This window comes from Trichogramma pretiosum, unplaced genomic scaffold (assembly GCF_000599845.2).
Source record: "Trichogramma pretiosum strain Unisexual culture from Peru unplaced genomic scaffold, Tpre_2.0 scaffold66, whole genome shotgun sequence".
Classification (NCBI taxonomy): Eukaryota; Metazoa; Arthropoda; class Insecta; order Hymenoptera; family Trichogrammatidae; genus Trichogramma; species Trichogramma pretiosum.
In genome coordinates this window covers 414758-434706 of record NW_019640802.1, presented here as the reverse complement: position 1 = coordinate 434706, position 19949 = coordinate 414758, and the positions used below count along the sequence as shown (strand labels likewise).

At 41.7% G+C, this 19949-nt stretch overlaps 3 protein-coding genes across 3 annotated transcripts in view; 1 reads left to right on the top strand and 2 right to left on the bottom strand.

Annotated features, from left to right (window-relative positions):
- Positions 1-13225, top strand: part of LOC106657205 (glutamate receptor ionotropic, kainate 2-like) — a 40079-nt gene extending 26854 nt beyond the window's left edge. The window contains exons 8-19 of the mRNA XM_023458992.1: positions 408-611; positions 1346-1549; positions 3285-3389; positions 4039-4218; positions 4349-4486; positions 7063-7486; positions 7608-7772; positions 9252-9352; positions 9913-10249; positions 12220-12467; positions 12556-12643; positions 12740-13225. Of these exons, the coding sequence (XP_023314760.1) occupies positions 408-611; positions 1346-1549; positions 3285-3389; positions 4039-4218; positions 4349-4486; positions 7063-7486; positions 7608-7772; positions 9252-9352; positions 9913-10249; positions 12220-12467; positions 12556-12643; positions 12740-13017 (2472 nt within the window). The 3' untranslated portion in view covers positions 13018-13225. The remainder of the gene's footprint in view (positions 1-407; positions 612-1345; positions 1550-3284; positions 3390-4038; positions 4219-4348; positions 4487-7062; positions 7487-7607; positions 7773-9251; positions 9353-9912; positions 10250-12219; positions 12468-12555; positions 12644-12739) is intronic.
- Positions 13226-14583: 1358 nt separating this feature from the next.
- LOC106657236 (larval cuticle protein LCP-17-like) lies at positions 14584-15621 on the bottom strand. Its single transcript, XM_014378629.2, has 2 exons — positions 15132-15621; positions 14584-15059 (listed from the first exon to the last, which is right to left on the bottom strand). The coding sequence occupies exons 1-2, from the start codon at positions 15207-15209 to the stop codon at positions 14679-14681; spliced, it is 459 nt and encodes a 152-aa protein (XP_014234115.1). The 5' UTR covers positions 15210-15621; the 3' UTR covers positions 14584-14678.
- Positions 15622-18555: 2934 nt separating this feature from the next.
- On the bottom strand, positions 18556-19182 carry LOC106657190 (larval cuticle protein LCP-17-like). Its single transcript, XM_014378571.2, has 2 exons — positions 19109-19182; positions 18556-19026 (listed from the first exon to the last, which is right to left on the bottom strand). Exons 1-2 carry the CDS (start codon positions 19118-19120, stop codon positions 18556-18558), a joined length of 483 nt encoding a protein of 160 aa, XP_014234057.2. The 5' UTR covers positions 19121-19182.
- Positions 19183-19949: the final 767 nt, after the last annotated feature.

Here is a 19949-nt window from a genome sequence, read left to right as displayed (position 1 = left end):
ATCTTTTGGTATTAATATTTGTTTCATCGAGAAAGACAACATTCAAACCAATTTATTTTTACTATAAACATGATCAGTGTGTCGAAAGAATGTGTCGAGATCGTTATAATGAGCTTATTGTTTACAAAGTACCGATTTATCTGTTTATACATTATCCTTACAATATACTACTTAAAACAATTTAAAATTCTCATTCAGTGACGATTTTTTCGAGGAATTGTATGGTCTCCTAAAACTAATGATTTCCAAGAAAAACTCCTTACAGACAACATCAAATTCACAAAAAACAAAATAAATTAAATAGATCCTTATACACGCGAATGATAAAAAATTTTAATATTCATTCCATAACCCGCCCCTGTGCGTGCCATGTAAGTACACCCATGTAATTTTTTCTGCTACCCCAGGCCGACCTGCACGGCCTGACCGGCCACATCGAGTTCAACGAGGGCAAGCGCACCAACTTCAAATTGGACCTGCTCAAGCTGAAGAAGGAGGAGCTGGTGAAGGTCGGCGAGTGGAAGCTGGGCAGCGGCGTCAACATATCCGACGTCGGCGCCTTCTACGAGACCAGCGCCACCAACATCACCCTCGTCGTAATGACCAGAGAGGTAATATAGCTTATGCGAACGAATGGCCTATAAGTCAGGTTACACAGGGGGGAGAGTCGCTGGGCCTGCACGAGCAGCTGCGTATATCTGCAGCGCCGCCCTTAATTGCCGCTCTTACATCTTGCGCCGCGGCATTTATTCGCCGGTCTTATCTCGTCGAGCGCGTTTTAATTGCCGGGCACCGACGGTATCCTCGCAATCGTTACCTTTAGAAAGAAAATATTATTTTTTGTACGGACGAAAAATCCAAAAATTAATTCGCCATGGCTCGCTCGATCGCTCTGCAAGTGCACACACACCCAAAATGACTCAATTTACACGTCTGTGTAATGCGGAAATTACTTTTACACGTCGAGACCCGAGGGACTACTGCAGGCGCAGGGCGTCGGGATAGTGATTTTGGCGAATAAACGACTCTTAAAACTGCTCTATATATACGCGAGGCAGCGTACATCTCAAGGGTGCATTCGGTGTTATACGTACGTACCTCTGCACACAAGCACACGAATACACACTTAGACAGAGTCGTGAGCGAGCGAGCGCGTCGAGGGCAAATTTATTTATTCAAACTCGAGCTCTTAAACCCCGTCGTACCTTATAACCGAATGTACTCGCGCGCGAGCGCTGCGCCGCGTTCATATGCATTTTATTATTCTCCCTCTCGAGACGCATCTCTCGCATTTACTTAACTTTTTTTTTTCTTATCATCACTATATATATTCCGTATATTACAGGAAAAGCCGTACGTGATGGTGAAGGAGGACAAAAATCTGACGGGCAACGCGCGATTCGAGGGCTTCTGCATCGACCTGCTCAAGTGGATAGCCGGCCAGGTGGGCTTTCAGTACGCCATCAGGCTGGTGCCCGATCACATGTACGGCGTCTACGACCCCGAGACCAAGGAGTGGAACGGCATCGTGCGCGAGCTCATGGAAAAAGTAAGCTGCAGCGGCAATTATCGCTCCCCCGCCCACGACAACGTGCAGCAGAGGAGTATATTTAGATTCGTCGTGCGCGGCGCTAAATTAAAATTGAATAATTCATGACTAGAAGTGATATGTAGAGAGATAGATAGACAGATAGAGATCCGGGACTTGGAAAAAAACATTACGTGAGCCGCGAGGCAAGAAAAAATATCTATACATTTCATATTCAATATGAAAAAAAGGTAGATCTCGGTGCGCGGCGCGATGTACGCGTGTAACAATTCATCGGGTCGAGATCTTCTTCTTCTTCTTCTTCTCTCGACGCAAAGACGCACCGCGAAGCTTTTTTTCCGCGCCCAAGCGTGACGCCGAGATATAGATATCTGTTTAAATTCAAAATCACAATATATATAATACGTATATATTTCTCTCGGTACAGATTTTGTCGTTTTCATACTTTTCCAAAGCTCCGCGCAGTGCAGAGGTTCCGTGCATGAAAAATATGTTTTTCAAATACATATAAATCGTACAAATGTATTCGATACATTTTTTATTTCATTCGACCTGTACGAAGGGGAATGAATTAATAATAACGAGGCCGGCTTGGGACTAGTAGGAAGAAAAGTTTTGTAAAGTATTTTATTAATTTTTATTCGCGCGCGCGCGCATAAACGACTCGTGAAAAAGTTGCCGCGAATTGCCTTAAAAGGATTTTCGAGTAATCCTGCGACGACGTAATGGGGGGTAAGGGACGCGCACTATATAAGAGAAATGATTCAAAAAATTGTTCCAGGCAGTATTTGTGCCAATGATTTTATTGGGTGTAAACACGGGTAGCAGCAGCTGCTTCAGTATCAAGCGAAAGATAAGGAAGTCGGCCGTATAAAGACGCGTGTAAAGAGTGTATTATAAGTAGGTAGGTAATAAACCACGCGAGTGGATGGTTATAAGAGTTGCGAGTTAAGCAAAAAAAAAAAAAAAAAGAAGTAAAAGGGAAAGAAACGGATGCAGAAGAAAAGTACGCGCGAGGAAAAATTCTATTTGAGCGCGCGCGGCGCAGAAGAGAGTGCGAGCGAGCGCGGAGGGTATAGCGAGAGGAAAAAAAAAGCCAAGCAAAAAGCTCGCGCGAAGACAACGACTTTCTCGTTAGAAGCCGGTACGAATTGTCTCGCTCTCGCGTCTTCTCTCTCTTTTTTTACTCTCTATCCTCTCTCGTTCTCGTTCTTCGTCGTTGTCGTCGTAGTCGTTGCCTCCTTGCGCTATTTCTCGCCTAAGGCGCGCAACTATACACTTTTATCCCCGAGATATATAGAGAGTAGTATACGAGAGAGCCGAGCACGAGCTAGAGTATAAGAGAGAGAGAGAGAGTAAGAGAGATAAGCCTCGTCCACCCGCGTACCAGCGTAGGATAGTTGCTGCCTGCCTGTCTGCCTCGGCGCAGAGAGGCACAGGAAGTTCGTCAAGTGGCGTCAAGAAGTAAATCAAATTCTCTCTCTCGCCCGCCTTTAGAGTAAAGAGTGCGCCAGAGGAAAAAAAGGGGGATTTCTTTTTCTCTTTCCGATGCGCTCGGTCTAATGCATTTATTAAGGTTCGATTGAAAATACTACGCCGGCGTGTAGAGAGTAGTCGAGATTTTTTTCGTGCAGTCGTGTGCACGCGCTCGAGCGCTTGCTCGCACGTGGCAACAGCAGCAGTTGCGTTATGTACTTATCTCGTTCTTTTTTTCTCCTTTTTTTACGATGTACAGAGAGCCGATCTCGCAGTGGCATCGATGACCATCAATTATGCCCGCGAGAGCGTGATCGACTTCACGAAACCCTTCATGAACCTCGGCATAGGCATCCTCTTCAAGGTGAGTAGCGTACTCTATACATTTTCTCGATACATCCATTGTGATTACCAAAAAAAAAGCTCACGAATCCGAGAGCTTGAACCCGACACGCGAGCATGAGGCACGAGCACGAGATATATCATATACGATACGAAAATGCATGGGTGGTTGTCCACGAGAGATGCAAGCCGAGAAGCAAAAACACGAGTTGTCTATAAATGCCCACGCACAATAGGTACCGAGCAGTCAACCCACTCGGCTCTTCTCCTTCATGAATCCTCTCGCCGTGGAGATCTGGCTCTACGTCCTCGCGGCCTACATGCTGGTCAGCTTCACCCTCTTCGTGATGGCGCGCTTCAGCCCCTACGAGTGGAACAATCCCCATCCGTGTCTGGGCGAGACCGAGGTCGTCGAGAATCAGTTCACCATCAGCAACAGCTTCTGGTTCATCACCGGCACGTTTCTGCGCCAGGGCAGCGGACTCAATCCGAAGGTACAATACAGAGCGGCGAGCGGCGTGATAACTCGGACGGAAAATCGATTATTACGGAGTTACTCTCTCGACTCGTGTGTTGGGTGTTATGTGTGTGTGAACTCCCTCTCTGCTCTCTCTCAATTCGATTCTGCATTGTTGGCCCAAAAATTCAAAAAAGTATGAAAAAAAATATAGGTAACGGCGCAAGAGCCATCGCCGCTGTTCTCCTTCATGAATCCGCTCGCGGTGGAGATCTGGCTGACGATGCTCGCCGCCTATGTCTGCGTCTCCGTGACCATCTGGATCGTCGCGCGTATATCCCCCAACGAGTGGGCCGAGCCCGCGCCCTGCCCCAGCTGCAAGTGCCCTTTACAGGTAGGACCAGCTACGACGCACCCCCTCCTCGGTAAACTGATCTCGTGAATTGTGTTGCTATTGTTGTTGTTGTTGTTGTTGTTTTTTCTCTCTTCTGCAATTTTGGTTCACGATCATCGCGCTGGGTCAGGGCAGTCACGTCAGCTACTGCGACCCGGACGACGAGGACATTGTCCTGCCCCAGATGGTCAACGACTTTACCCTGGCCAACAGCTTCTGGTTCACCATCGGCACGCTGATGCAGCAGGGCAGCGATCTCAATCCCAGGGTACGTCGTACAAGCACATATTTATATCTGTTTTCCATATAATATCACACATGCCGCATATACATCATGATATATATATATACGAATATATAGCTAAACTCGATAAAGTTTCATATGTAATACCCTTTCAGAGCACCATATGTAAATATTATATGTTGTTCTAGTTTTTTTTTCTCTCTGTTCCTTTCTCTCTCTCCCTTTATTCTCTATCTTTTCTCTCTCTATGTCTCCGCAGACGGAAACTTTCGAGTCACTTTTCTTTTTTTTTACGCCTGCTGGGATGTGTTGCATGATTATAATTTTGGCGAATGAATTGTTTATTTATTATTATTAATTGTTACTGTCATGATTATTATTTACTGTAACCGCTGCATGCCGCATGATTGACACACAGATTTCTTGGCGCTTGGCGATAAAGTGTGAGCACCTCGATCGAGATGTTTGAACATAAAATATAATTGATCCCTTTTTTCATTCTCGATTTTTTTTTGCATGTAACTACTATGTTATATACTTTTCCTGCACGTGCATGATTTTCATTGCATGACGAATGCAATTTTCAAACTAGCTGTACATCCCTGAAACATACATACTTATACACATACATACTCGCACAAGGTAGAACAGAGAGTAAAAAGGCCACGCACTTTCATCGAGGCGTGAATTTACCTCGCGTCCTGTACCAGTCGGGTGATTTTTGCGCGCTTCAACGTGAATCGTCATTGTTCGACTGCGACGGTCCTTTTTCCGTCTGCGCACGAATATAATAAAATACACGGTGTAAAATAATAAACCAAAATGTAAAAGTGTCGAACGTATATTTATAACGAGAGTCATTTTTCGCATAGCGAAAATTTCAGCAGCGCGCACGCCTCGATAGCTCTCGAACAATTAAATCATCGTTTTACACGACGAAAAATTACTGCGCTGCTTTACGAGTTTTAGAAAGAACGATGATATACACGCTCGTACACCTAAATCACGACTCGCTCGCATAAATATACCTTTTAGCACAATTAGCATGTCGCTATTTTTGTGCGTTCTTTGCTACAATTTTCGTTATTTTCCTCTTTACATATGGTGCTCCGAGAGAGAAAGAGAGAAACTCTGCGTTGATTATTGCGGCATGTGCGACTATCATATCATGAAACAGATTAAATATACAACGATCCGAGAAGGGCATATTTATAAGATTTTTCTCAACTTTTTTTCTCATTTTTTTTTTTTTTTTTCATTTACCAACAGATGCACACACAGAAGCGCAAAAGTGTGTGCAAAGCAGCAGAAGCAGCAGAGGCAGAAGCAGCAGCACAGCCGCTATTCGCTGCAACTAAGTTAAAACTCTACTGCGAACAATGAGAATAAGAGAGAAACCGAGAGAGCGAGAAAGAGAGAGAGAGAGAGGGAGAAAAGATAATCGATTTTCCGGCTTAAACACGAACGCAAAACCTTTCCTCTTCCTTTCGTACGATTTTCCAGAATAGTCACATCTATACATATATTTCCTCATATATGAGTCGGTGGAAAAAAAGGCGATATGCATAAGCGAGTGATATTTTACGTATATATTCTCGTTTCGTCGATATTATTTCGCGTATTCCCCGGTGGAAATGCTCAACGTTAATATAATGTCTCAATAACGAAAAATTGACCATTGAAAATGGGCTGAATTATATTACCATTAATTGGCTCGTTTTTGGAAAATTTTCTATTAAAATTATGTTACAAATATCGAACGCATTTTAAATGATCTGAAAATGACATATCAGTCCAAAAAAGTAGACCAGTTTTCAACCACTTTAAATACGATAATACAAATTTAATCTTCCACCACTAGATGGCGAGTATCTTCATTTGTAAATCTGCAAGTGACAAAATAAAAATACTTGTATAATTTAAGTGATAGTAGGTTAGTTGTTTGCAGAAAGTAAGCGATTAATTTTTTGATCACAAAAAACATTTTGTCGAATCAAATGAAAAAAATCGAGTAAGTCAATCGAAATATTTTCGAATGAAGTGAATAAACGATCGATTCAATCCCATGGTACTATGATAGAGAAAAACATTACTTCAAAGAGTTATCAAAAAATATTAAGAGATTTGAAAATAAATATGTACGTTTTGTAACCAACGGTACAATGCATGTTTGACTGAATGATATACAGATGACGAACGCGTGCAGTCAGAACGATCAAAATTCAATGTAGTTCTGATTCTTTACCTAGATGGCGTACTTCGCACCTTTAAGTGGTAAAAACAGATTAAATTACTATATAAGAAGCAAAATATTCGCAATCGACACGGTTCTGTATTCGCGGGTTAGCGGGAATCTTAAACCGATAAATAAAGTGTTGTATATTATCCTTTGTACGTTGATGTACAAAAATTGTCTTCTCCCGTCAGACCTTCAGTAACTTTTTAAGCCTCATGAAATTCTTTACATTGTCCATGACCGAGAGATGAAAACTCGCTTATACATTTCGCGACTGTATCCTGCCACGTATAGGGCACAAAAACATAGAGAGACGAAAAATACATACTGGCATCTTTCATGTGTCAACAAACCACAACGACAGGCTACCAGCACGCGTATCGTCGGCGGCATCTGGTGGTTCTTCACCCTGATCATCATCTCCTCGTACACTGCCAATCTTGCCGCCTTCCTCACGGTCGAGCGCATGATCACTCCGATCGAGAACGCGGCCGATCTCGCCGAGCAGACGGACATCCCGTACGGCACCCTCGAGGGCGGCAGCACCATGACCTTCTTCCGCGACTCCAAGATCGCCATCTACCAGAAGATGTGGCGCTTCATGGAGTCCAAGCAGCCCTCGGTCTTCGTGTCGGACTACGAGAAGGGCGTGAAGCGCGTCCTCGAGGGCAATTACGCCTTCCTCATGGAGTCGACCATGCTCGATTACGCCGTGCAGCGGGACTGCAATCTGACGCAGATCGGGGCGCTGCTCGACAGCAAGGGCTACGGCATCGCTACGCCCAAAGGTATATATACGTATAATACATAACGCACTTATATACTCTCGCGCGCTCCTTTTATATATCATATTATATTTAGGATGAAATACGCGCGGCACTAAGAGCTTTTCTTTCTTACTCTATACAGGTTCGCCGTGGCGCGACAAAATATCTCTCGCCATACTGGAGCTGCAGGAAAAGGGTGTGATTCAGATTCTCTACGACAAGTGGTGGAAGAACACCGGGGACGTGTGCAACCGCGACGACAAGAGCAAAGAGAGCAAGGCTAATGCTCTTGGCATCGAAAACATCGGTGAGTATATACAGCGCGCGACGCGAGCGAGCGTGTGGGGCTAGAAAAGAGTACTCTTGCCGTATGTGCGACGGGAAAGAGACGGAATGGATTTCAACGATCTTACTTCTCTCGCTCCAAGTTATAATAATAATAACGATGATAATATTATTATATCGCGCGCGCGGCAGGTAGGAAAACAATAATACGTCGGCATTCTTTTTTTTTCTTCTTCCTACTCGCTCTCTTTCTTCTCTCTTTCTCTATCTCGGGGAGCTGCTAGCACCTCTCTCCTGGCACTCCGCAGCAGCAGCAGTGTGCTTAAATTAAACGAGAGCAAAGAGACACATTAAGTGCGGAAATTATAACTTGGTTATCTTGCCGCGCGCGCGCCTTTCACGTCCCGCAAAAGACCTGACTAACGAGCTATCTTACCCGACGCACATGTATACTCAGGCGATCTCCTTGCTGCTGCATAGCTGCCGCGAGCAAACAGCCGCTGCACTACTACTTCGGTATTAGAATAATAATAATCATCGTCTCTCCGGCGCGCTATACGCTACTACGGACGACGATAAGAAAAATGAAAGAGACGTTATTTTTCACTCGCCTCTTCTTGCTCGTTGAGCGGCGATCGAGCCGTGCAGTAATAAAAAAAAAATAATTTAATTTGTGCGTCGCGGGTATATATATGTTCGATCGATCTCGCTGCAGGATTTTTTTACATCTCGCAGCTTGGACTGATCCGTGTCCTCTTCGTCGACATCAACCGAGTAGACCAAGTACATTTAATTGAAAAAAAAGTCACCATTGTATTCTCGTTCTCACGGAGTTTAAAGGTGAGAGCTATCGCAGAATTATCTTGAGTCGAGCTCCTCTTCTCTCTCTCTCTCAGTGTCGCTGCGTGTAAAAAATCGACCCCGTGTATAGTTTCGATCGCATACGTTGAAAACGATAGGATTAAAACGATTGTTCAAAAATACAAAAGTCGTCTTTTTTTCTAAGCTACTAGCTCGGATGGAAAAAGAGAGCAAAAAGAAGAGAAACGACGACTACGACGACGAGAGAGCGCAAAAAGCATCGAGTATTATAAATCCGGGGCTAGAGCGTAGTAGTAAGGGGATGGGAGGTAAAGACTCGACTTTTAGCCCGAGCGCGTACAGCACAGTATGCGCGCCGCGTTTGATATTGCGCGCACGACTTGGCGTCAATGCGCTTTAGCTGCTGCCGCTGCTCTAGCTCTAGCTCTAGCTCTCCCGCACTCGTATGTATAGTTCTTTTTTCTTTTTTTTTTTGTATAACCTCGCGAGACCGAAGAAGAATCGCACGCAGAATGGGGAAAGGAAAGGAATTTTTTGTCATATACCTCTCCGCGATGTATAATACGATTATTTACATTTAATTATCGCTATATAGAGCTCGAAAAATTCGCGAACGATTCATACACGTACGTACGTAGGTACGATGATGATTTTTCATGCGTTTCACGCGTGCACACAGGTGGAGTATTCGTTGTTCTGCTCTGCGGCCTGGCCTTGGCCATACTCGTGGCGATACTGGAATTCTGCTGGAATTCGAAGAAAAACGCCCAATCGGACCGGGTGAGTATAGTTTTGCAATTGCACTTCTCGTACCTTACCGAATTTTTTTTTCTTTACTTTACATTATACATTATCATATACTATATATTACATAGGAGCTCAGCTTGTGCCGCTTTTTTTGTCTCGCACATACAGCTCTCGCTGCGACAATTTTTATGAAAAAAAATAAAAGAAGCTGCGGTATTATAATTTACGATATACACTAAAAGCCGCGTTCATACATTTATAGCTGTGTCTGTATAAATTTCTAATTCTACTTCATTTATCATATGTGTGTGTAATAATAAAGCATGCTAAAAATATTCTACTGCCGCATCATTTGTCTATACTATATGTTTTGTAAAAAAAATAATATTATCTCTCATTGTGATTGTGCTTTCAATACGACTCACACACTCGAAGCATCGCGAACAATATACATAATTAAATACACACGGATATTTGATGTTGAGTATAAAAAAACTCCGACGTCGACTAACACAGCCAACAATAAAAACTCGAGCTTTCAATAACAAAGCAAAGACCCGATTTATATCGTCTCAATGTGTATAATATATCAGTCGATATGCGCCGAAATGGTGTCGGAGCTGCGCTTCGCCGTGCGCTGCGGCTCGCGCCAGCGGCCCGCCACGAAGTTGCGCTGCTCGTCGCTGACCCAGGGCGACGGTGGAGTCGTCGTCGACGACGGCATAAGCGGCTGCCACATGGCCACCACCTCGACGATGATCGCCGCGGCCTCGACGTCGCAGTGTCGCCGGTGCAGCTCGCAGGCCTCGATGATGTACCAGCGGCGCACCTCGCGCCACTGCAGCGAGCAGTTTCAGGTCGGCAATCATCTGCAGCAGCACGAGCAGGAGACGACCTACGTGCCCGGCCACGAGATACCCTGGTTGAATGGTCAGTATCTCGAGTCACGCGACACGCGTGCATCCTCAGTGCACAATATATTAAAAGAAAAAACCATGCTCACCACGTATATACCACCCAAGACATCATATATTATAGGACTTTTAGAAAAGAATAAAACACGCATCGATTATTCACTATATATTACCCTCTCATCAAGGACGTATTATCGCACGCTTCAAATCCAATTACCTTCACCCAACACCGTTTTATACATCGAATCACGTCGATCGAGTCCGATTAACAGATTGCGACCTCGTTACCTCCACACAGACTCGATCGTTTCAATCATTTTGTGTTATCCCTCTCTCTCTCTCTCTCTCTCTAATTTCTCGAGTGCGGTAAATATTTTAAAGGCGACAAAAACAAATGGTCGAGCACCAAATACCGCGACTGCTGCCGGATAATTCGGTATAATGGCCCGGTCGTTGAGCTTGCAAGCTCTACACACTCGGCTAGGCGATCGAAAGGCGTGCAGCGGGCCAAGCTATGCGGAGAGCAGAGAGAGAGAGAGGGAGAGATAGTCATCGTCGCGCGCATCAAAGTTAACGAGTGCATTTGCTCCTTATACACACCGCCAGATACATACATACATACTCACATGTACGTACCCCACACGCGTACTCGTAGTCACGAAAATTGCGCGCTATATATACGTACGCTGCCTCTGCTGCTGACCAACTTTTCACCTGTGTGCGTTTATGTGCTGTAACCCGTTCTCCTCCCAGTGTACCCGGAACTCCCCCCCACCCACCCCCATCCACTGCACTCTGTGTTCCGCGCGCATAGAGCAATCAGAAGAGTCTAGCGCCGAGACCTCTCGTAGCTTTACGGATAAAAGACGTCTTCATCGTTCTCCGCGTTCTACACCATTTCACATTCACTCACATACGTATATGTATCTATGTATCTAAAGGTGTGTGTATGCTACGCTCATATGTATGTGTGCTCTTGCTGCGGCTTGCGCCGCGCGAGAGAGAGCTTGCGGAGAGCTTGCAGACAAGATGTGTTGATTTATATGCACGTCAGTGTTAGAGATGTGTGTGCGTATATGCATGTATGTGTGTGTACGTGTAGAGGGTGTGTGACATATTCTATGACACACTCTGCGTATGTATTCCCTGTATACACGAATATATGTGTGTTATATGTGTGTGTGTAGTTTGTTTGTCTTGGCTCCGTAACGCATAGCTTCATTCACTCCTCTCTTCTGCATGTTCTGCTGCATGTGGGCGCGATATATGTACACGTTTGCTATAACTTTTCCACATGATCTTAATGGCTTGCCTGAGCGTGTTTCTCTCTCTCTCTCTCTCTCTCTCTTTAGATGTGTGCTTGAGCTTGATGAATTATTCATTAACGATATTGTTGTTTAAACAACTAAGTTCTTTACTTTTGTCGCATACAGATGCTTGCTGCTTTTTTATTTTTTGCTCCATGTTTTCCACAATTTAATACGATTGATATCGGATTATCGACCGGTCATCGCTTCTTTTTTTATAAAAAATTTTTTTGGATTATATTCATTTTTAAAGATCGACTATGTAGCCGTGAGAATTTACAAATTTGAATGATTCATAAGTTATTTTTTCATTCTTTTGTGAATAATCAGCTCGCGTAACGCGCGCGCGCTCTCTTTAAACGATATAAAAAAATTTACATTCAAATTGACGCGATGAAAAAATTTAACTCGACGCACCGAAAGTCATTTAACATTTTTGCTCGGGAAAAAAAATAAAAGTTGCAGCAAAAAAGGTTAATAATAATTAATTAAATGTACTTGAGCGCGTTACATTATTCGTATACGCTGTACGCACGGAAGTTTGATATACGAGTTTTTACTGACGTCAGAATCGAAATTTGAAACTCATTCGAGTTTGATTCGAGTTACATAGTTCGGCGCGTAAAAATTTAACGCAAAAAAAAAAAAATAACGCCGATCTCGCTGATGATGATTGCAGCGGGTAGCTGGTCGTGCGGTACCGATGACGGAGATGAAGAAATCATTGAGCTACGATCAAATGACGGTGGAGCTCAGCACCAACACCAGCAACGAAGGAATCAGCTAGCATCAGCTTCAGCCTCGGCTGGACATGCAGCAGCAGCTGGAGCTGCATCAAATGCAGCTGGAGCTGGAACAGCAGCAGGTCCAGTATCAGGGGCAGCAGCAGCAGCAGGAGCGTCCAACTACGCTGAACCCATTACCCACGCACACGCATCATCATCATCATCACATACACAGCAGCAGCTGCCTACACTCGCACTCCCACATTCACGGTCATTCGCACAAATGCCAGCAGCAGCAGCAACAACAGCTGATAACGCAGCAGCAGCATCAACAACTGAGGCAGAGACAAGCCACTTCCGCCATAGGCTTGGCTCAAGGTACGTATGGGGCAAATTTCTCCTCGCCTCGAGACTGATGAATAATGTCGTTGATTGATCGATCGATCGATTTATCGATGGCTTTTCTCTTTGCAGAAGGTGACCAACCTGAGTGCACGATGTGGAGATACGATTGCGATTTAGCGGCTGATCCGGACGTGATAGTGTCGCCGCCGGCCGTGATGGTTCCACCCGCGCCGCCGCCGCCCACCGCCGCCTCGATCGCGAGTCGCGGCACCTTGAGGCCGATACTCGAGGAGGCTCCGACAGGTGTGCCTCCCCGGGATCATCATCATCGCTATTTACACTCCGTAGCCGCTACGGCGAGGTCGTCGTCCGCTGCTCTCTTGAGCAATAAGGAGTCGTCGTTTTGAAAGTACGTCTACCTGAGCCGCCGCGGGGGGGACCACCTCGTCTACTTCTTCTCGTTCCTGGTCATCGTCGTCGTCGTCGCTCTGCTACTACTGCTACTACTACCACCACACTCATCCCCCTTCTCATCCAGATACACACTCGTCGGACCAAATATTGTTATATCGCCGCTCGCTCGATCATTGATCAGAAAACAAATTATGTATTATATACATGAATTATATATTATATATTATATATTGTACGTACGTATACGGGCTCGTGTATGCAAGAATTATATTATACCTCTCAATTTTTTCACACGAGATATGATAATAAATAGATGACTCTTGCGCAATACGGATAATGTACGAAACCTGTTTTTTCCTCTTTTTTTTTCATCTTCTTCTTTTTCGCTTTCGAACGAAGGTTAAAAATACCAATGTTGAGCAATACATATAACACACATCTCATGATATATATATCACATACACATGCATACACCAACACACATACACTTTCGAGAGCGTGAGATGCTGCAAGGAAGACTGCGAGTGCGTATCGCGCGCCTCGGATACATATATTTCACGCGCGTTGACTCGAAATATACAGATATAACAAAATATATTTATATTTATGCATGAGATAAATAGTTATAAAAAAACATGTATTGTGTAAATATGTCAAATCAGCCTATGTACTATACTCTTCTCGTTGTTCTCGTTGTTGTTACATATGATATCAATTGTTGTTTAAAGTTGTGAAATGATTATCGATTTAAGCTGTTTTACAAGAACAAATCATGCCAATTGTACAAGATTTCGTCAAACGTCGCATTGAATTGTTACTTTTTGAATTTAAGGTGTTTATGAAATCGATATTTGAAAACTGTTCAACTTTATGAATGTCTGTTAATGTATTCAAAATGCTTTTTGTGGTCAAATTCATTAGTACTAATTGAATAATATGAATTAAAATAAAATCTTTAAATGTGACCAGACATTTTTCGAAGTTTTTAAATTACTTAGAGCATGTTGACAAAAATTAAAAGTAACATTAATAGGTAATACATTGAATGAGATTGATTTGTTCTTTTCGAACGTTTGTGTGTAAATAAAATATTAAATAAGAATAGCTATAACGATGCATAAATTTTATTATAAGATACAAAACACATCGAACATGAATTTAAATATCCAATTTACGCATTAAAACAAATATACAAATATAAAAATTATGGAATCATAAAAATTATGCATATATTATCTAAGTTGTAAAAATGTAAATGACAGGTATAATAGTTTATGAAAAAAATTATCACATGAATAAGATCAGATATTAGAACATTTTTTAAAATGTAAAGTTATAATTAAAAATAAAAATCAGATTTTTAAAAAACGAATACCATTCTCTTCTTCACTATTATTGCCACTAGGGTGTTGAATAAAGTTGGTGCCAAATTGTTTTTATGTAAAAAATATTTGTTTCATTTTATTAACAATCTTCATATAGAAATAGAATCACAAGTATAAAATAATTTACAATACAGCTAACACTGCTGGAGACGGTTCAGCACTGACTCGATAAACACATGAAGAAAGTATAATATTTATAAATTGGACGGACGTATAAAAAATTATCTAACTTAAAGACTAAATTTGGACAGCGACAATGTGCACATCACTTAGAAGCGACGTTGTTGCTCGACTGGCTGTGGGTGAGTGCGGATGTACTCGAGGGCGCGAGCGATGGCCTCTGGGATTGGGTGGGCTTTTGGCAGATGGTCGCCCTGGGCTTGGAATCCGTTTTGGTCAGCGGTGTACTGGACTTGGATCACTTGGCCATCGGGGGCGGTGTATTGGTAAGATCCCTGGGTGGCGATGACATTGCCGGTTTCTCCGGGTACGCTGGCGCTGCCTTGTTCCTGGACGTAGATGCCGTTTTCGGTTTCGAAGCTGTGAGAGTAGTGACCCTCTGGGGTGTATTCGGGGTGAGCTTGGCGGAGGATGGCAATTGGGCGTTGCTCCTGGGCGTAGGCGACGGCCGCGAGGGCGAGGACGGCAAGCTGCAAAAACAAATTCATTTAATTATTTTGTCACAAAAAGTAGTTTATAATAAAGATGCAAATGATACTCACGATGAATTTCATGGTGCTTGGGGGTTTCTCGACTGATGTCAATTGATCAGAGGACGAGTGAAATGTGATGATGAGCATGAGAAGCTCGGCCAATTTATATCGAAAATCGTAGGTACCCCACTTTTTTTCGTCGCAGTGCTATTTTGGATTCTCTTCACTTTTCGTATTGGCGACAAAAAAATTTTTCGACGGCTATTTTTCGAAATATTTCTCTGATTAAAGCCTACCTGCGTTCGGCCAGACCGAATGACCTTTCGATTATTTCTTGGATACTAGCGTGTAAAGTATTTACAGGTTTTTGAATTATCGCAAGCGCCGGACTATTCAGATGAGAGCTCGACGTACTATCGAAAGTAAACGGCCTTGTGGTATCGAGCTGCAACTACGATGAGCTTCTTATGTCAATTATTTATTCTATTTAGTTTTGATAATCATGGCAAGTGCTTGTAAATGTGCTGAAAACACTCATTCAATGATCGGTCGTATTTTCTCAAACATATTAACGAGTGAATGAGTTCCTTGATCTCGAACATTAACATGAACGTGAATAGTTGAATGCTTTATGCTAATTGCTTAGTGTGTTGCGTTCGTATAATAAATTAACATAATTTTGCATTAAAATCAAGACACATTATATTTATTCTAACTTTATTCAACTTGGTAGAATTCGTAGAAAAACATTCATTTTATTGTATTATCAAAAAGGGTCGATCTGTTATTTTGCAAAAAAGTATCATTTAGATATGCAGAAACAATAGGTAGCAAATTAATGTTTGGCATTGTTATTACATTTTTTTTCGATTTACTAAATTCATTCGTTCTAAATGGACAATACTTAGCATTGCGAAAATTTGTTTTCAGAGTAGTTTATTTACATCTTTGTTTTCATTCAATTCTCCAAATAGAATTTGTAATGAATGTAATCTCAATTTGTTCGATTAAGTAATAGAAAATCAGTATCTGACTAATGTTATGCTAATATTCGAGATCAAGGAACTCATTCACTCGTTAATATGTTTGAGAAAATACGACCGATCATTGAATGAGTGTTTTCAGCACATTTACAAGCACTTGCCATGATTATCAAAACTAAATAGAATAAATAATTGACATAAGAAGCTCATCGTAGTTGCAGCTCGATACCACAAGGCCGTTTACTTTCGATAGTACGTCGAGCTCTCATCTGAATAGTCCGGCGCTTGCGATAATTCAAAAACCTGTAAATACTTTACACGCTAGTATCCAAGAAATAATCGAAAGGTCATTCGGTCTGGCCGAACGCAGGTAGGCTTTAATCAGAGAAATATTTCGAAAAATAGCCGTCGAAAAATTTTTTTGTCGCCAATACGAAAAGTGAAGAGAATCCAAAATAGCACTGCGACGAAAAAAAGTGGGGTACCTACGATTTTCGATATAAATTGGCCGAGCTTCTCATGCTCATCATCACATTTCACTCGTCCTCTGATCAATTGACATCAGTCGAGAAACCCCCAAGCACCATGAAANAGGGCGTTAAAAAAATCGTAGAGAGGTCCTTTTTTTTTAAATTACTCGTTAAAAAGAGCACTTTGCGATGGTGTATGTTAGATTTCGATAAAAAAATCAGTGTGGTACTGGTACACGTTCAAACAGTCATTTTTTTTCAGTAATTTTTAGGGTCACGCTCAAATACTACTGGTAACTCAACATTAACTAAAATCTTATCTTAATTTATATGGATTTAAAGAGGACAAAATTTCCAAGAAATTAAAAAAAAAGCGTGTCGATACGATAAATCTAGCCCAAGATAGAAGCATTTGAAAATCGACAAAATTTCGATGAATTTTTTTGTTGCGATAATTTTGTTGCCGAGTGTATATAAACTTTACGATCCAGAGAAAGCGGTAAATGAAATTTTTACATAAGGCTTTCTGTGTAATTTTTACTGAAAAATCTGCAAAAGCCAGTGTATTTTGTTTTATTGTATAATTGTTGGCAATCTATTTGAATACAATATTTGAACACAACACTTTTTGAATGATTACAATTTCTACTGAATTTTGCTGCTTTTTACATTTTCATGTGGAGAGCTGTTTATCGAAGAATTGTACGGTTTTTTTTCATATTTTTCAAAAATAAATGCATTTTCAATGCAATGTTTAGTTGCAGATAGCCAAATATGTATGATAAGAATCCGTATTAAGATGGTATAATTCTAGGAATTTTACTCTTGCATAAATCACTCCTTGATGTTGTACCTTAATGCTGTCATCCAGACTTTCAGTTTCTTAAGAGCTTCAATGTTAAGTTTTATATCTCTAGAAACCTGCATCATGAGCTTTGGTGAATTTAAATAAAATTTTATTGTCTGATTAACAAAATCTATTCATACTTCATTTCGAGGATGTTAAGCTGAAGCTCTCAAAAAGTATGCTTATTATTAATACATTTTTGTAATTTATCAATTTCTAATAAATTAATTAAAATGGTGAACTTTCGATTATCTTTTAAAATATAGCTTCTATGAACTTAAAGGTACCTTCACACGCATATACTTGTATGAAATTACAATGTTAGCTACTTGTGAATTTCAGTACATTTAAGTACACGCCACCTGTTGGCAATATATGAAATTTAATACCAACTAATTGCAAGATTCTGGAAAGATCTTTGAATGTTTCGTGGAAATTCTCGTTGAAACCTTTCCAAGCGAGCTTTCCACGAACTTCCATCAGGATGTTCTTCTACTGAAAGCATGATTACATTTTCAATTTCTGATATATAATTATTACCTGTTTTTAATCAATAGACCCTGATTAAATATATTATTCTTCAATGAAACTATTGTTAGATTAATTTACTATATTCAATGAGATTTTTATTGCTCTTTCCAAAACTGGTGTCAGTTATTCTAATATTGGGGGATGGTTTTGTTTTCAAACTCAAAATAAAGAGTTTTATCCTCGATTAAATTAAAGTCAAATGTTCATAGGTCGTTGAACTTTGTCTGTAGACTGGTATCACCAGTACTCTATTGCTCAATCCTTCGACATCTCATTGGAAGTTCGTTTCTGTGCTGTTGTTTTGAATTGTTAAGCTTCTTTTATAATTTCCTTATTATCGTAAGATTTAAAAATTGAAATTTAAAATTATGATTAGAAAAACTAAGGGGTTAAATAATTATTTAAAGAAAAGCAAAGATTTGTTTTTCTAAAAAATCATTCTTTGGAAAGTTTTATTCACAATTGTCAAGTATTTATAAAATTACGAGTATAACACAATGATATGTAGTACCCAAAATGATATTCAATTATTCGACGGGTACAAACAAAGTACAGAACGAAGTTACGTTACAATTCCAAAATTAATTATACGCATTGAACACTAAAAAAGCTCGATATCTGACTTGTAAAGTACTAACTAAAGGTAACGCTAGAAACGCTGCTTAGAAGCGACGCTGGGGAGCGAATCCAAAACCAGTTGGCTGTTGCTTGTACACTGGGGCTTGGAAAGCGGGCTGGGCAGCCTGGAAGGCCGGTTGGGCAGCCTGCTGCTGGACTGGCTGTGGGTGAGTGCGGATGTACTCGAGGGAGCGAGCGATGGCCTCTGGGATTGGGTGGGCTTTTGGCAGATGGTCGCCCTGGGCTTGGAATCCGTTTTGGTCAGCGGTGTACTGGACTTGGATCACTTGGCCATCGGGGGCGGTGTACTGGTAGGAACCCTGGGAAGCGACGACCTTGCCGGTCTCTCCGGGTACGCTGGCGCTGCCCTGTTCTTGCTGGTAGATGCCGTTTTCGGTCTCGAAGCTGTGAGAGTAGTGACCCTCCGGGTGGATTTCTGGGTGAGCTTGGCGGAGGATGGCAATTGGGCGTTGCTCCTGGGCGTAGGCGACGGCCGCGAGGGCGAGGACGGCAAGCTGCAAAAACAAATTCATTTAATTATTTTGTCACAAAAAATATATTATCATTTTAAAACCAAAAGATGAAAATGATACTCACGATGAATTTCATGATGCTTGAGGGTCTCGACTGATGTCAATTGATCAAAGGACGAGTAAACTGTGATGATGAGCTTGGGATGATCTTGCCTTTTTATACCAAAATTTTCGCGGGTACCCCACTTTCGCCTTCAATCGCGACTATTTCGAGTACAACCTCTCTGCTTTTTTTCTTTTTTTTTGTGCAAAACAAGTTTCGGTGGGCGATTTTTTCGAAATATTAAATCTCCGTTGAAAGTGGGGAAGCATCGGCATCTCTGTGCACGAGACTGAAACGAGGTCTTCTGCCGATTATTGACTGTATGTACGGTGTGGGTCCCCAACTGACCTTTCGCTCTGATCCCGTTTATACCCGTATTATATGAATTTTATACAGATTCGTCGATTATCAGAAGAAGCCGCCGCGTTGTATAATCGAAAGTAAATGACCTTCTCGTGTAACACAAGGCATCGTCGTGCATCTTCGACCGGCTTTGTACAGGCTCACGGATGTGTGCAATATATCGCATCATATTTACCTTCGGCTCCAAAGATAATTGAAAAAAAACACATTTGTGTGTGTGTGTGTGTGTGTGTGTGTGTGTGTGTGGGTAACATTGGCCTTTATGCCCTTGCCACGTGTCCTCATTCTGGAATCATCTTACAGGAGTGCCTCAATCGTTACCAGTCCATTTGTAAAATCCGAATACTTTCTCTCAGTCGACTTTGTTCAAATTACAAATAATACAAATTCAGGTTTTCCTCAAATTCAATGATAAAATGTAAAAAAAATTAATGATTAGAACTACCCTTACGTAAATGACGTATTGGAAAAAATCTGAAAACTTTGTAGTAATAGTTTT

What these genes read in the sequence shown, in the direction of transcription:
- LOC106657236 (XM_014378629.2), bottom strand. Translation starts at nt 15,209, where the DNA reads ATGCTCATCATCACATTTCACTCGTCCTCTGATCAATTGACATCAGTC. An exon ending in CAAGCACCATGAAATTCATC is followed by an intron (nt 15,060 to 15,131) that starts GTGAGTATCATT and finishes TTGTTTTTGCAG; the next exon opens with CTTGCCGTCCTCGCCCTCGC.